Genomic DNA, 15801 nt, shown 5'->3' with positions numbered 1-15801 from the left:
TCCAAAGAAAAGGAATTTGAACAGATATGGGGAATGGAACCCAACAGGCTGTTCCTATATGGAGCCAGCATGGGCTCGATAGACTGATTGGACTCCTTCTTTGCTGCAACCATTCTGTGATACCAAAAGAAAATAAATAAAAAATTCCTGAGTGGATTCGCTGATTGATTTTTGCAGTGTGCATTCCTTTCACCATTTTGAGTGTTCGGCCTGGCTACACACACTCCGGGTGAGGATTCCTGTTCAAAGTTGTGTTGCCGACTAGTTGCTGAACCCGGGCCAATCTTTGAGCAGTGACAGGGTTTCAGTGAAGGATTGGAGGTTGCACACAGGCCTTTCGTTCCCCGTCCTTTCGGGGCTGAGGCCGTCAGCCATTCGGAGGCCCCAGCGGTTTGACAGGCTGGAATTTGGTCATGTGTAATTAGGCTAGTAAGTAGTGGCACTGACACATCAAAGCAAAAAAAATCAAACGGGTAACTTTAATGGTTATGAGACAGAGGTGCCCTTTCTTTCACCAGCCACGCACTGTTTGTAGCACTTAGAATAATGATCGCTCAATCGCTCTTGATCGATGTCTGTTCAGGCTAGCCCTTGCATGCCCTCCAAGGCTACAGTTGATACAAGCATCTTTTTTTTGAGGTCACAGCAATCTGATAAGTATGCAGCTCGTTTCTGTAGCTCGGTTTTGAGGCTTCCAATTTCTTTGTCGCTGAAGAATAGCTATAAATTGGTTGGGTCTGTCCTGCCGAATGATAGTAACTTGATGAATTTAAAAGTGTGTGTCTTTCCCCGCATTGCTTAAATGCGTGCGCTGTGTTTTGTCTTTGTTTGTTCATCCATGTGCATCCTCGTGCACGCGTGTGTAAATTGAGAGCTTTTGTGTGTGAAGTTTTATATACTTGCATACTTTCCATTTACATTTTCACTGTGCCTTATTTCTGAGTGTGTACTTTGGGGCTGTGCGTGTTTTGTAATTGCATGTGTTTTGTAACTGGTTTGTGGTAGCCTTTGTTTTATCGCTGCGTGCTCTATGGCTGTGCATGCTCTGAGACTGAATACGACCTAAGAACATGAATAGGAGCAGGGGTAGGCCTCTCGGCCCCTCAAACCTGTCCCACCATTCGATACGATCATGGCTGATCTGCCCCAGGGCTCATCTCCTCTTCTGTGCAGCTGGGTTTTGAGTCTACATCTGCTTTGTGATGTGCATTCTGAAACTGAGTATATTCTGTCACTGTGAGTGACTTGCAATTGTGTTTGAGAATGAAGGTGTTTGAGAATGAATGTGTTTTGTGAGTCAGTGTTTTGTGACTATGAGCATTCCAAGACTGTATATTTTTGTGACTGCATATACTATGAGACTGTGTGTGTTTTGTGATTGTGCATTTGTTTGGAGACTGTGTATTGTAACTGTGTATGTCTTCTCCCATACACGTTGCTTTTGACTGTGTTTTGTGACAGTGTTTTGCAACTATGAACATGCATGTACCATGTGACTGTGTTTTGGAACCCTGCATTATCTTGTGACTTTATATGTTTCTTTTTCTTTGTGACTGCCAGTGTTTAGTGATTGTGTAATACATCACAGAAACAGGCCCTTCAGCCCAACTCGTCCATGCCAACCGGGATTCCCATCTAAACTGGTCCCATTTGCCCGCATTTGGCCCATATCCCTCTAAACCCCTCCTATCCATGTACTTATCCAAATGTCTTTTAAATGTTGTTATTGTACCTGCCTAAACCACTTCCTCTGGCAGCTCATTCCATAGACCCACCCTCTGTGTGAAGAAGTTGCCCCTCAGGTCCCTTTTAAATCTTTCCCCTCTAACCTTAAGCCTGTGCCATCTAGTTTTTGGTTCCCTTTCCCTGGAAAAAAGACTGAGTGCATTCACCCTATCCATGCCCTTCATGATTTTATACATCTCTATGGGGTCACCCCTCAGTCTCCTACATGTGACTTGTGACATCATGTTTACCAACTGTGTTTTATGACTGTGTGAATTTTAATATTTATTTGGACGATGTCTCAGTAACGGTGACTTTGGACTCTGGAAGGACAGAGGAATCAGGGGCACTCGCTGCAGAATGAGCGACAAGGAGGGAAACGGGACCTCATGCACCAACAATGAAACAGTCACCGGTGTTAACAGACGCAGAAATGAGCAAAGCAATGTGTGTTTACTGCCACACTACCTGGAGACAAAATCCTTCATCACAGCGCAAAATGAGAATGAGTCCGTCCACGAATGAAGCAGACTGATCGGTTAACTTGGCACCAATCGTCTTTGTTAGGTTAATTTCAGGAAACAACACTGTTGGATTCAATATCCATGGATTTGAGACAATGCATCATCCGACTAAAATGTGGGAGGAGGTGGTGACCTGGTTTCCGATGGCTCCGTGCCACGGCAGGAGTGGGGTCCACTCACTGCCTTTGGGATAATAGTTCTCCCTCAATCAACACCAAAGGTTGATGGCACGGCCATTATGCCACTGATATTGGTGGGAGAGCAAGTTGCCAACACTTCCAGAGTTAACTGCAAAGCACATTGGGACCATCTGAAAGGGAGCTGGAAGGGGATAAATGAATGCAAACGTAGCAATTAGGAGCAGGAGTAGGCCACTTGGCCCCTTGAGCCTGCTCACTCATTCTAGGAAGTTATGTCTGATCTCAATGCAATGTCAACACATTCTGGCCTATCAATACAGATCTTTCCTTCAAAGAGACTCAAGGCCACCACAGCAATGACCAGTGGGATGCTATAAAGTCAACCACACTTCCTTGGTTCTTCGTCCAAGGCTGCTTTTGGAAAGTAGCCAACATAATCAAGGACCCCTCCCACCCCAGACACTCTCTCTTCTCCCACCTCCTGTCGGGCAGAAGATACAAAAACTTGAGAACACGTACCACCAGGCTCAAGGACAGCTTGTATCCCACCGTCATAAGACTCTTGAACGGACCTCTTGTATGATAAAGATGAACCCTTGATCTCCCAATCTACCTCATTGTGGCCCTTGCACTTTATTTGTCTGCCTGCACTGCACTTTCTCTGTACCTGTAACACTATATTTTGCATCCTGTTTTCCTTTTGTACTACCTCAATGTACTTATGTATGGAATGATCTGTCTGGATGGCACGGAAACAAACGTTTTTCACTGTCTCGGTACATGTGACAATAATAAATCAGTTACCAGTTCTGTTTAGCCAAACTGTGATGTCCCTCTCCTGCCCTCATGCCCCCACCCCAGGTACATTTAAAGCAGCACTGAGGACCACTAGAGTCTCCCACCTCTTGTGTAGCCCCAATAACCCGATCAATACAGTGTAATGGGTGGCACTGTGGTGCAGCGGGTAAAGCCACTGCCTCACAGCTCCAGCGACCTGGGTTCAATCCCGACCTCTGGCGCTGTCTGTGTGGGGTCTGCACGTTCTCTCTGTGACCGCATGGGTTTCCCCCGGGTGCTCCAGTTTCCTCCCACATCCCAAAAATGTGCAGGTTGGTAGGTTAAATGGCCGCTGTAAGTTGCCCCCAGTTTGTGGTAGAATCTGGGGGGAATTGATAGGGAATGTGGAGAGAATAAAAAATGGGATTAATGCAGGATTAGTGTAAATGGGTGGTTGATGGTTGGCACAGACTCAATGGGCCGACGGGCCAGTGTCCGTGTTGTTTCTCTCCATGACTCTCTGACAATGTGAATTCTAGACTCACGTTTTGCATTTACCAAACTTGCTGAAGGTCTCTCTCCATGACTGTGTGTGTGATGCCCCCTGCGTATCCCCCTCTGCTAGCAGCCGAAGGCAAATTTAACAAGAGTGCATATACTCAAGCTGCCAGTCACACTGTCTGGATCATGAGGACAGGCACCTGGTTGACTAGTCCAGTAACATAATCATGGCACCAGTGCTCACAGCACTGAAGAAGAAGTCCGTGACCTCTGTGTCAAGGCCCATTTGTTCTCAGTGAGGCAACATGCAGGCTCCAAAATCATGAATTTAAGGCTACAGTAGGTGTGGCAACGGCAAAACATGAATATTTCCAAGTCAGCTCCCAGGAATGGAATGAATTGTTTATGTGTTTGGGTCTCACTCCTATCAGGCTTGATCTAAAGCCTTGTGTATTCACAAGGGTCAAAACTATCAGTCAGTCAAGCACTGTTATGTCTCATTTCCTTTGAGAGGAATAGAGGAAGCTATAAATAAACAGACAAATAAATCTCTGGAACGGCAAGGGGAATAAAGTTTGCCTAGTGTTGTAGCTTTCTTCTGAGGAGCGTGGTAGTGTCAGAGAACATAGGAGATTGAGGGGTGACCTGATAGAGGTATATGAGATCATGAGGGGCATAGACAAGGCGAAAGCACACAGTCTTTTTCCCAGGGAGGGCGTGCTAAAAACAAAAGGGCGGAGGTTTAAGATTAGAAGCGAGAGATTTAAAAGGGACATCAGGGGCAGCTTCTTCACGCAAAGGGTGGTGTGTATTTGGAATGAGCTGCCAGAAGTAGTGGGCACATTAGCAACATTTAAAAGCCATCCAGATAATCAGCTTACAGGGTACTGGTGAGGCCAGACCTGGAGCACTGCATGCAGTTCTGGTCTCCTTACTTGAGGAACGATATACTGGCTTTGGAGGTGGTACAGAGGAGGTTCACCAGGTTGATTCCGGAGATGAGGGGGTTAGCCTACGAGGAGAGATTGAGTCGCCTAGGACTATACTCGCTGGAATTGAGAAGAATGAGAGGGGATCTTACAGAAACAAATACAATTATATAAGGGATATAAGATAGAGGCAGGAAGGCTGTTTCCACTGGTAGGTGAGACTAGACCTAGAGGACATAGCCTCAAGATTCGGGGGAGTAGATTTAGGACAGAGATGAGGAGAAACTGCTTTTCCCAGAGAGCAGTGAATCTGTGGAATTCTCTGCCCAGGGAAGCAGTAGAGGCTACCTCATTAAATATATTTAAGACACAGTTAGATAGATTTTTGCACAGTAGAGGAATTAAGGGTTATGGGGAAAAGGCAGGTAGGTGGATCTGAGTCCACAGCTGGATCAGCCATGACCTTATTGAATAGCGGAGCAGGCTCGACGGGCCAGATGGCCGACTCCTGCTCCTATTTCTTATGTTCTTATCTAAGTCCATGGATAGGAGAGGTTTAGAGGGCTACGGGCCAAACGTAGGCAAATGGAAATAATTCACTGGGCAACACAGTCAGCATGGACGAGTTGGGCCGAAGGGCCTGTTTCCGTGCTGTATGACTCTATGACTCTCAAGACAAGATGGCTCATGCTTAGTGTTTGGGATGTAGCTTCAGGCTAATGCAACAACAATCACTGAGGCTGTAGGCAGGTAAAATGGCCGTTGTAAATTGCCCCTAGTGTGTGGGTGAGTGGGCAGTTGATGGGAATGTGCGGAGAAGGCAATGGGATTGGTGTAGAATGCGGATTGGTGGTCAGTGTGTACTAGGGACTGTCTCCGTGCTGTGTGACTCCATGTGCAATCCCCTCTCCACCCTTAATGTTCTTTCCAAATCTACCTCTTAGACCGAGATTTTGGGCACCCATCCTGATACCTCTGGTGTGATGGCCATTTGTGTTGGATATTATCCATTCCCTCCTCCCACCTCCCATCAGGCAGAAGATACAAAAGCATATACAGTGATATGATTAAAATTCTCCAAAAGCACCTCTAAAATCTGTGACCTCCTCCACCTTGAAGTACAAAAGCAACAGGAACAAGAAAACCCCACACCCATCACCAACTTGGATACCTAATCTTAATAGGAGGCCATTCGGCCCATTGGATCCATGCCATATTCCAGAGGAGCATTTCCAATCAGTCCCTTCTCCTCTCTCCTTATTTCCCTGGACCCCTGCAACTTATTCCTTCACACAAATGCCCACCAATTTGATTCTTTTTCCCATGAACCTACACCAGGGACTATTCACATCAGCCAATTAACCTACCAATTTGCACGTCTTTCAGACTTGGGAGAAATCCTGAGCACCTGGGAGAAACCCAAGCAGTCACAGGAAGAACGTGCAAGCTCCACACAGACAGCACCGGAGACAAGGATCGAACCTGGGTAACTGGAGCTGTGAGGCAGCAGCCCAGTTAGTTGCACCACTGCGCCATTTGTGCAGACGTATTAGCTGGTCAGAATGCTGGAATTTCCTAGCCTGAAAGACTCTCTGTGCACCACAAACAACAGCTTGCATTTAACACAGCAAAACCTCCCAAATTCTTCACTTTAGCATGATGATTTATATGTCCTACTGAACCGCAGAATGAGGGATTTGGGCAGGCCACCACAAGCTTGGTCAAACAACGAGGTGTTAAAGAGCCACTTAGAGGTGGAGGGAGAAAAGCAGAGAGGTTTGGGGAGGAAATTCAGAGCTTACAAGCCAAAAAACCAAAGGCATGGCAATTAAATTTGTGGATCATCAAGAGGCTAGCAACAGTGAATGGAGATCTCCAAAGCTTCTGAGGCTGGAGAATGTTAAAGAAACACAGAGGGAAAAAGCCACAGAGGGATTTGAAAACACGGTTCAAGAAAAACACCAAGCTTTTCCCAAGTAGAGCTGTGTTCAAATCCCATCTCGGCAGCTGGGGAATTTAAATTCATGCAAGTTCTGGAAGAATGAGTTAGCACCTGTAATGGTGAACATGAAATTAACAGGTAGTCATATAAATACACTGATGAAACCACCGTAGTGGGCCGTATCTCAAATAACTATAAGTCGGAGTACAGGAAGGAGATAGAGAGCTTAGTGACATGGTGTCATGACAACAACCTTTCCCTCAATGTCAGCAAACAAAAGACTTCAGGAAGGGGGCTGTGTACATACACCTGTTTATATCAATGGTGCTGAGGTGGAGAGGGTTGAGAGTTTCAAGTTCCTTGGAGTGAACATCACCAATAGCCTGTCCTAGTTCAACCATGTAGACGTCACGGCCAAGAAAGCTCACCAGCACCTCTACTTCCTCAGGAGGCTAAAGAAATTTGGCATGTCCCCTTTGACACTCACCAACTTTTATCGATGTATCATAGAAAGCATCCTATCAGGATGCATCACGGCTTGGTATGGCAACTGTTCTGCCTGTGACCGCAAGCAACTGCAGAGAGTTGTGGACACAGCTCAGCACATCACAGAAACCAGCCTCCCCTCCATGGACTCTGTCTATACCTCTCGCTGTATTGGTGAAGCAGCCAGCATAATCAAAGACCCCACCTACCCGAGTCATTCTCTCTTCTCCCCTCTCCCATCAGGCAGAAGATACAGGAGCCTGAGGGCATGTACCAGCAGGTTCAAGCACAGCATCTACCCCACTGTGATAAGACTATTGAACGGTTCCCTTATACAATGAGATGGACTCTTGACCTCACAATCTACCTTGTTATGACCTTGCACCTTATTGTCTATCTGCACTGCACTTTCTCTGTAGCTGTGACACTTTACTCTGCATTCTGTTACTGCTTTTACCTGTACTACCTCAATGCACTCTGTACTAACTCAATTTATCTGCACTATGTAATGAATTGACCTGTACGATCGGTATGCAAGACAAGTTTTTCACTGTACTTCGGCACAAGTGACAATAATAAACCAATGCCAATACCTATGTCTTCTCGGAAGGAAATCTGCTGTCCTTACCCAGCCTGGTCTATATGTGACTCCAGACCCACCAATGCAGTTGACTTTTAACTGTGGTCTGAATGGTCCAACAAGCCACTCATTTCAAAGCAACACACAAAACACTTGAGGAGCTCAGCAGGTCAGGTAGCATCTATGGAGGCAAATGGACAGTCGACGTTTCGGATCAAAATCCTTCATCTGGGCTGGAAGATGGAGGGGAGACGGCCAGTGTAAAGAGGTGGAGGAAAGGGGTGAAGCAAGAACTGGCAGGTGATAGGTGGATCCAGGTGAGGGGAGGGGTGGGGGGGTCAACAGGCAAAGGGAGGAGGGGAGAGTGGGAATAGTGCCAGAAGCTAGGAGGTGACGGTACCCTCGTGATGCCACCTGACCCACTGAGTTCCTCCAGCAGATTGTGTGTTGCTCGAGATTCCAGCATCGGCAATCTCCTGTGTGTCCACAAATCTGGAGACACCAGGGACCGCAGGTGCTGGAATCCGGAGCAACACACAATCTGCTGGAGGAACTCAGCGGGTCGAGCAGCATCTGTGGGAAGGAAAGGAATTGTCAACGTTTCAAGTTGAAAGCCTCTATCAGATTTTACTTTATAGATCTGGCCTTGTCAGTGACATTCATATGTCAAAGGGCTGGTAGGGGCCAGGTATGTACAAGAGGGGTTGGTGAGCTGGGTACTGGTGAGAGTCCCATATTTGTTCGGGTGAGGAATGTTCAACTGTTCCTTTTCTTGCTGGACTTCAGTCAATCGATTGGCTCGGTAACAGCAGTCCAAGAGCTTTTAAAAGGCTTTCAGGTTTATCAAGTTCAATTTCACAACTTGCTCTGTTGGAATTTGAACTCACACCTGAGACTGCCAACCAATCATTATGCAACCGAGCCCTGAAAGCAGCGTCAAGTGCACGTGACTGTTCCCTGAATACCCTGGTGTGTCCTTGAGCCTGGCTGTACCTCCTCCCAGATTCTACCCCTCACCTACAAGCCAGAGACAATTCACAGCGGCCAATTAACCTACCAACCTGCGCGTCTTTGGAACATGGGAGGAAACTGGAGCCCCCCGCACCGTCACAGGGAGAACGTGCAAACTCCACACAGACAGCACCGGAGGTCAGGATTGAACCCGGGTCACTGGAGCTGTGAGGCAGTGGCTCTACTCACTGCACCACTGTCCCATCCTATACATGCACACGAAAACATAAAAACACAAACACATACACAAATGTACACATACAGATAAATGCACACACAAACTCATAGGCATGCACACCAATGGATTCACACAGACACACATGCAACACAACACTCAAACACAATACACACAAACACACAGACAAATGTGTACACACACACACACACACAGACACACACACACACACGCACAGATCCACAGTCACAAACACACAGATACACACAGACACAAACACACATACACACAGACACAAACACACACAGATACACATAGACATAGATACACACAGACAGACACACACAGATACACATAGACACAGACACACACAGACACAAACACACACACACAAACACACACACACATAGAGACAAACACACACACAGATACACAAACACAGATTCACACAGACAGAAACACACAGATACACACAGACACAAACACACACACACACACACACAGACACAAACACACACACACACATAGAGACAAACACACACACATAGAGACAAACACACACACAGATACACACAGACAGAAACACACACACACACAGACACACACACGCAGATACACATAGACACAGATACACACAGACACACAGACACAAACACACACACACATACACAGACACAAACACACACACACAGATACACAGACACAGATACACACAGACAGAAACACACAGATACACACAGACACAAACACACACACACACAGATACACATAGACACAGATACACACAGACAGACACACACACACACACACACACACACAAAGAAGGGAACAGGACTCGTGTCCTGCGTGGCTGTTGAATGAGATCACACCTACAATCAGAGCTGATTACCACCTGGGATAAGTGGGAGTTGATTACAGGAGTGCTGGAGGACAAGGATGTGGCCTGGCTCTGATAATAATCTCGAGTCTCGAACAGCACCCAGAGCACAGATCAAGGTTAAAATACTTTAAAGACCTGCCCTGCCCTCCCCTATTGTGGACAGTCTGCCTCACCCATGTCTATCTCTCTACCCTGTGGGATGGTTTCCTGAGCAGACTGTCCAAATCATCTGGCAGAACGCCTCACCGCCAGAACTCACCAACAAGCATCAAGACAGGCAGTCGAGGGTTCTGCCAAGCTGATTGCCCGCCCCTCTTCCGGGGTTACCTCAATGTCCATGCGCCCCTGGAGAAAGAACATGCGGTATCCACGGGTAAAATGGGGGATTTCCGGGACCGGTGGGCACCTCAGGGGCTCAAGTGTGTTCTGGACAGCGATGATCGTGTTAGAATTTGAAACTGTGAATAGTGTGTATGTGAAGTACTGTAATGTTGTGTGAACGTGATTCCGTAATCACTGAATAAATCTCCTTTGGAAAAGGAAAAGGGCAGGGACCGACCACAGGGGCTCGAGTGCGTTCTGGATAGAGATGATTATGTAGTAATTTGAAGCTATTGACTGTAAATAATGTGAATCATGAATACTGTAGCACTGTAATAATGTGATGCTGTAATCACTGGATAAACCTCCTTTGGGAAAGGAAGAAAAGGAAAACAAACAAGCATCAAGACCTCGCTTGGCTGGCAGTGAGAGGGTTCCCTCCTGTCAGATCCTTCCTGCACAGTCAGATTCTCACTCCCAAAGCACGCTGCTTATGAGACAATTGCCCACCTCTTTGCGGACTGTGCATTTGCAAAGAAGGTCTGGAGGACGATGCAAGGTGCCTTGTCGCAGTTCGTCTTGAGCAGCAGCAGCGACAGAGGACTCTCTGATCTATGGGTTGTTCCCAGGGTCACACACCGAGACAGACATCAAGTGCTGCTGGAAGGCCGTCAACTCAGTGAAGGACGCACTTTGGTCTGCCAGAAACTTGCTGGTCTTCCAGTACGACGAGACGTCGGTAAGGGAAAGCTGCCGACTGGCACATTCCAGGCTGCAGGAGTCCGTGCTGAGGGACGCGCTGAAGCTCAGCGCAGCCATTGTAAAGGTTTCGTGGGGAAGGACTGCAAGTCTGGGATCCTTCTGCCAACAGACACTGAGGGGCTAAGTCTGGTGTAGAAACCTCTCAAACACTTGAAGTTTGTATCATGGCAGGAAGCCACATGAGTGGCAACGGTGCCATGGACACAAATGAACACTATCAATATATAGAACCGATAACGCCAAATGTACAGACTGAATACTGCAAATGTAGAGAGCCTTGCACTCTATTTTATATACTAAGTATATATTTTTTATGAATAAAGTTTATTTTCGAAATTAAAAAATCTCCTTCACTTTATCCTCACAACCATAATCACTAGAGCTTAGCAACACTATGACCACTTTGCACTAAAATTGACTTTGTTTATTGTCGTTCTAATTGTGTTTTTCTTGTAAAACTTGTGAATAATTTATGTTTTTCTTGTGAGTGCTGCTTATCTGATGCTCTGTGCCTGTGATGCTGCTGCAAGTAAGTTTTTCATTGCACCTGTGCACACATGGACTTGTGCAGATGACAATACACTCGACATTGACTTTGAATCTCTCGCTTTTCCTCTCCCTTCTCTTGCTCGTCCTCTCTCTTCCTCCCTCAGTCTTTCCCTTGTTCCCTTCCTCTCCATTTCCCCTTTCCTCAGTCCTTTCCTCTCTCAATTCCACTTTCTTTCCTCCTTTTATTCCTTTACCCACTCCCTTTCTTTTCCCCCTCTCACTCTGTTCCACTCCTGCTTCCCCCTCTTCTTACCCTCTCTCCCCCCCCCCCCCTCCCCTCTACTGCCAGCATAGTTGACAGGGTATATTTGCTCACCATGAACTGTCAGTGTGACCGAGGCCTCCGTTTTTCCCACCATGTTCTCAGCCACACAGCTGTAAGTCCCCACGTCGGCTGCCGTCACATGTTGGATGACCAGCGTGTTACCCCCCTGGATCTCAGACCTGGGGAAGAGATCGGCACCAATTAGGGAGACGGGCTCCAGTCAACAAGCAGCCACCACAGGACCGCACTCCAGAAGGGAGAAGGACACCCAGCTGTGGTAGGGGCAGCAGAAGTGGGGGAAAGGAGACACCACACAGCCAGCCCAAGTGGCTGAAGAACCTCTCTGGGCAAAAGAAACATGGAATTTTTATGGCCCAAATGTGTTTGAGAATTTAGACCTGATAGAAGTCTATAAAATTATGAGAGGCGCAGATAGAGTAGACAGCCGGGATCTTTCTCCCAGGGTTGAAATGTCTAATACCAGAGGGCATGCATTTAAGGTGAGAGGAGAAAAGTTCAAAGATGTGCGGGGCAAGTTTTTTCACAGAGCGGTGGGTGCCTGGGATGGGCTGCCAGGGGTGGTGGAGGAGACAGATACGACAGAGGGGTTTAAGAAGCTGTTAGATAGACACGTGAATATGCAGGAAATAGAGGGATATGGACCATGTGCAGGCAGAAGGGATTAGTGTAATTAGGTGTCATTAGCTTAAATAGTTCAGCATAACATCGTGGGCCGAAGGGCCTGTTCCTGTGCTGTACTGTTCTGTGTTCTAATTCTTGTCAATCTTATAATGGGGGAAACAAGGCAGCAAGTTTATGCACAGGAAACTCACATCATGATGGTGCCCAGATTATGTGCTGTTGGTTCAGGGTTAGATACTTGCTAACACACAATGGACAACTCCCCTGGTCTTCTCCAAGAAGGTTCCATGAGGCTATTTACACAAAGGTGAGGTCACAAGCCTCCGAGTTTATTGTATCACGAGAGAAACAAAGGACTGCAGATGCTGGAATCTAGATGAAAAACACAATGATGCTGGAGGAACTCAGCAGGCCAGGCAGCATCCGTGGAGAAAAGCAGGCGGTCAACGTTTCGGGTCAGGACCCTTATTCAGGACTGAAGATAGGAAAAGAGGAAGCCCAATATATAGGAGGGAAAAGCAGAGCAGTGATAGGTGGACAAAAGAGGGGAGGTGGGGTGGGCACAGGGTGGTGATAGGCAGGTGCGGCGGAGGAGGGTAGAGCAGATCCACTGGGGGATGGGTCAAAGGTAAGAAGAGAGAGGTAAAAAAGGCTAGGAAAGGGAAGAAGAAGCGTGGTGGAGGAGGGGGGGTTGTGGGGAAGTGGGGGGTGAGGATTACCTAAAGTGGGAGAACTCAATGTTCATGGCATTAGGCTGCAAGGTTCCAAGACGGAAAGTGAGGTGCTGTTCCTCCAGTTTGCGCTTGGAATTCTCCTGTCAATGGAGGAGGCCGAGGACTGACATACCTGTGATAGTGTGGGAGGGGGAGTTGAAGTGACCGGCAATGGGGAGATGCGGGGTGCGGTTACGGACAGAACGCAGGTGTTCTGCATAGGTTATTGTATCGCTCAGGTTATTGTATCGCTCCCTTGGTTGTGTCAGTTGCACTCTGAGCTCTGGAGGGGAACTTGAACCCGCAATCTTCAGACTCGAGGCACAAATAGGAGAAAGATGATGGTTCTTCCAGAGAACTGGCAGGGCAAAAAACCCCCTGTATGATTTGCAAAGGAAGGAGGTCAGGAAGAGGCTGGACAGTTCGTCACACTGGCCAACCCTGAGGGGGCAGGGACATCATTACCCAGCACCTCCCGACTCCCTTCTGCCCTGCAGTCCCAAGCGAACGTCTACCCATGCCACCTGCCCTGAAGCCCATGTTGTGAGGGAGGGAGGGAGTGAGGAAGTAGAAGAATTGTGAGGGAGTAAAGGAGGGAGGGAAGGAGGGAGGGAGGGATTGCGAGTGAGGGATTGTGAGGGAGGGAAGAAAACACAAAAAATACTCAAGAAAATTAAATATATTGAAACATTTCAAATCCTATCTGCACTGTGGCTGAGTGGGAGATCATCTCCAGTGATCGTGAGGTACAGCTCGGAAACAAGACCTTCGGCCCGTCAAGTTCCTGCTGACTATCACGCGCCCATTTATACTAATCCCATTTTATTCTCCCCGCAGTCCCATCAACTCCCCTCCTCATTCTACCCCTCACCCACACACTTGGGGCAATTTGCAGCAGCTAATTAACCTACCGACCTGAATGCTTTTGGGATGTGGGAGGAAACAGGGGCACCTGGGTGGAAAGCCACGTGGACACAGGCAGAACGTGCAAACTCCACACAGACAGCACCCGAGGTCAGGATTGGACCCGGGTCGCGGGAGCAGTGAGGCAGCAGCTGTGGTAGCTTGTCACTGTGATGCACTGAGGCTTCTCAATCAGAAATCCCACACCAGGAACTTGAGCACAAAGGCCTAGACTGGCTCTCCAAGGCAGTACTGAGGGAGTGCTGCATTGGCACAGTTGCTTACTTTCAATGACACCTTATGTGGTGGGTGTAGATAAGGCCCCAACACTATTTATTCACCACAAGTGGATAAGGTGGTAAAGGAGGCATATGGGATGCTTGGCTTCATTGGTAGGGGTGTTGAGTACAAGAGTAAGGAAGTCATGCTGCGGCTGTATAAAACTTTGGTCAGACCACACTTGGAGTATTGTGTGCAGTTCTGGTCGCCCCATTACAGGAAGGATGTAGAGACTGTGGAGAGGGTGCAGATGAGGTTCACCAGGATGCTGCCTGGATTAGAGGGTATGAGCTATTTGGACAAACTTGGGTTGTTCTCCCTAGAGCATCAGAGGCTGAGGGGAGACCCGATGGAGGTTTTTAAAATTATGAGAGGCATAGACAGGGTAGACAGTCATGAATCTTCTTCCCAGGGTAGAAATGTCAAACGCAAGAGGACACGCTTTTAAGATTAGAGCAGGAAAGTTTAAAGGTGACGTGAGGGACATGTTTTGTATGCAGAGTGGTGGGTGCCTGGAAGGGGTTACCGGGGGTAGCAGTGGAAGAGGTAGTTTGGTGGAGTTTAAGAGGGTTTTAGATAGACACATGAATACGAAGGGAATGGAGGGATGTGGATGATACACAGGAGGAGGACATTTAGTAGAAATCAGCATCAAGATCAGCACAACATTGTGGGCCGAATGGCCTGTCCCGTGCTGTACTGTTCTCTGTTCTATGTACAATGTTAATATTTGGAAGTGCAATGGGCAAGATCTCCGCAGTGTCTGGTCTATACTTAACCCTCAATGTACATCACTGAAAAATCAGTTTTCTTGTCATTAGTCACATAGTCACATTGCTTAATTGGGCTCTTGCTATGAACATGGGAAGGTGTGTTTCCCAAGTTATGAAGGAGAGACCAAGATTGAAAATGTAGTTCATTGGCCCTAGTGCTTGTTGAGAAGTCCTAAGAGGCAGAAACATAAGCGTTGCCCCAGGGCAGTGTGTATTCCAGCAGTTGGGACAGCATGCACGGGGCAGATCCTCAGCACCTGAGTTTGGGCAGCTGGCCGTCCTCCTTCCTCCAGTGCACGTTGGGCGTTGGGTCCCCTCGAGCCTCACACTTGAACTCCACCGTCTCGTCCACCAGCAGGACCTGGCTGTTTGGTTTCTTCACAAAGGATGGTCGCTCTGAGGGAGTAGACAAGAGAGATGGAGAACACGATCTACTGTGGAGGGAGGTGAGGGCTTCACTTTTCAGTCCATCCATGTCCCTCCCTTCCCTGCTTGTTCACGTGTCTGTCTAAAAGCCTCTATCATATCTGCTTCCGCCACCACCCCTGGCAGCCAGCTCCAGGCACCCACCAATCTCTGCGTATAAAAATTGCCCCACACACCTCCTTTAAATTTTACCCCTCTCACCTTAAACCTATGCCCTCTAGTATTTGACATTCCCACCCTGGGACAAAGATTCTACCCTATCTATGCCTCTCATGCACACACTCACCCAGGACTGTCAGCTCTGCCACGTCGCTCTCCCGCTCGCCCACCATGTTGGTTCCCACACAGACGTACTTCCCAGCATCACTCTTCCGAGTGTTGGTAATCATCAGTTTTCCTCCTCGGATCTGCGTGGATTCAACAAGGACATCAGTTAGCTTAAGCCCCTGGACAGGGGAGAGGTGCGCTCAGGGCTGGGAAGGGGAAGTGGAAGGACAG

At 47.8% G+C, this 15801-nt stretch overlaps 1 protein-coding gene across 7 annotated transcripts in view; it reads right to left on the bottom strand.

The window, feature by feature from the left end:
• The window catches only part of robo1 (roundabout, axon guidance receptor, homolog 1 (Drosophila)), a 570003-nt gene that overhangs the window by 101852 nt on the left and 452350 nt on the right, over positions 1 to 15801 (bottom strand). For all 7 annotated transcript variants that reach the window (XM_052015221.1, XM_052015224.1, XM_052015223.1 and 4 more), the window contains 3 exons: positions 15590 to 15710; positions 15135 to 15273; positions 11619 to 11746 (listed from right to left, as the gene is read on the bottom strand). In XM_052015221.1, the coding sequence (XP_051871181.1) occupies positions 11619 to 11746; positions 15135 to 15273; positions 15590 to 15710 (388 nt within the window). The remainder of the gene's footprint in view (positions 1 to 11618; positions 11747 to 15134; positions 15274 to 15589; positions 15711 to 15801) is intronic.

Source organism: Pristis pectinata, chromosome 4 (assembly GCF_009764475.1).
Source record: "Pristis pectinata isolate sPriPec2 chromosome 4, sPriPec2.1.pri, whole genome shotgun sequence".
In the NCBI taxonomy this organism is placed as follows: Eukaryota; Metazoa; Chordata; class Chondrichthyes; order Rhinopristiformes; family Pristidae; genus Pristis; species Pristis pectinata.
The sequence above is the reverse complement of the archived record's forward strand: the minus strand, read 5'-3'. Positions and strand labels throughout refer to the sequence as shown.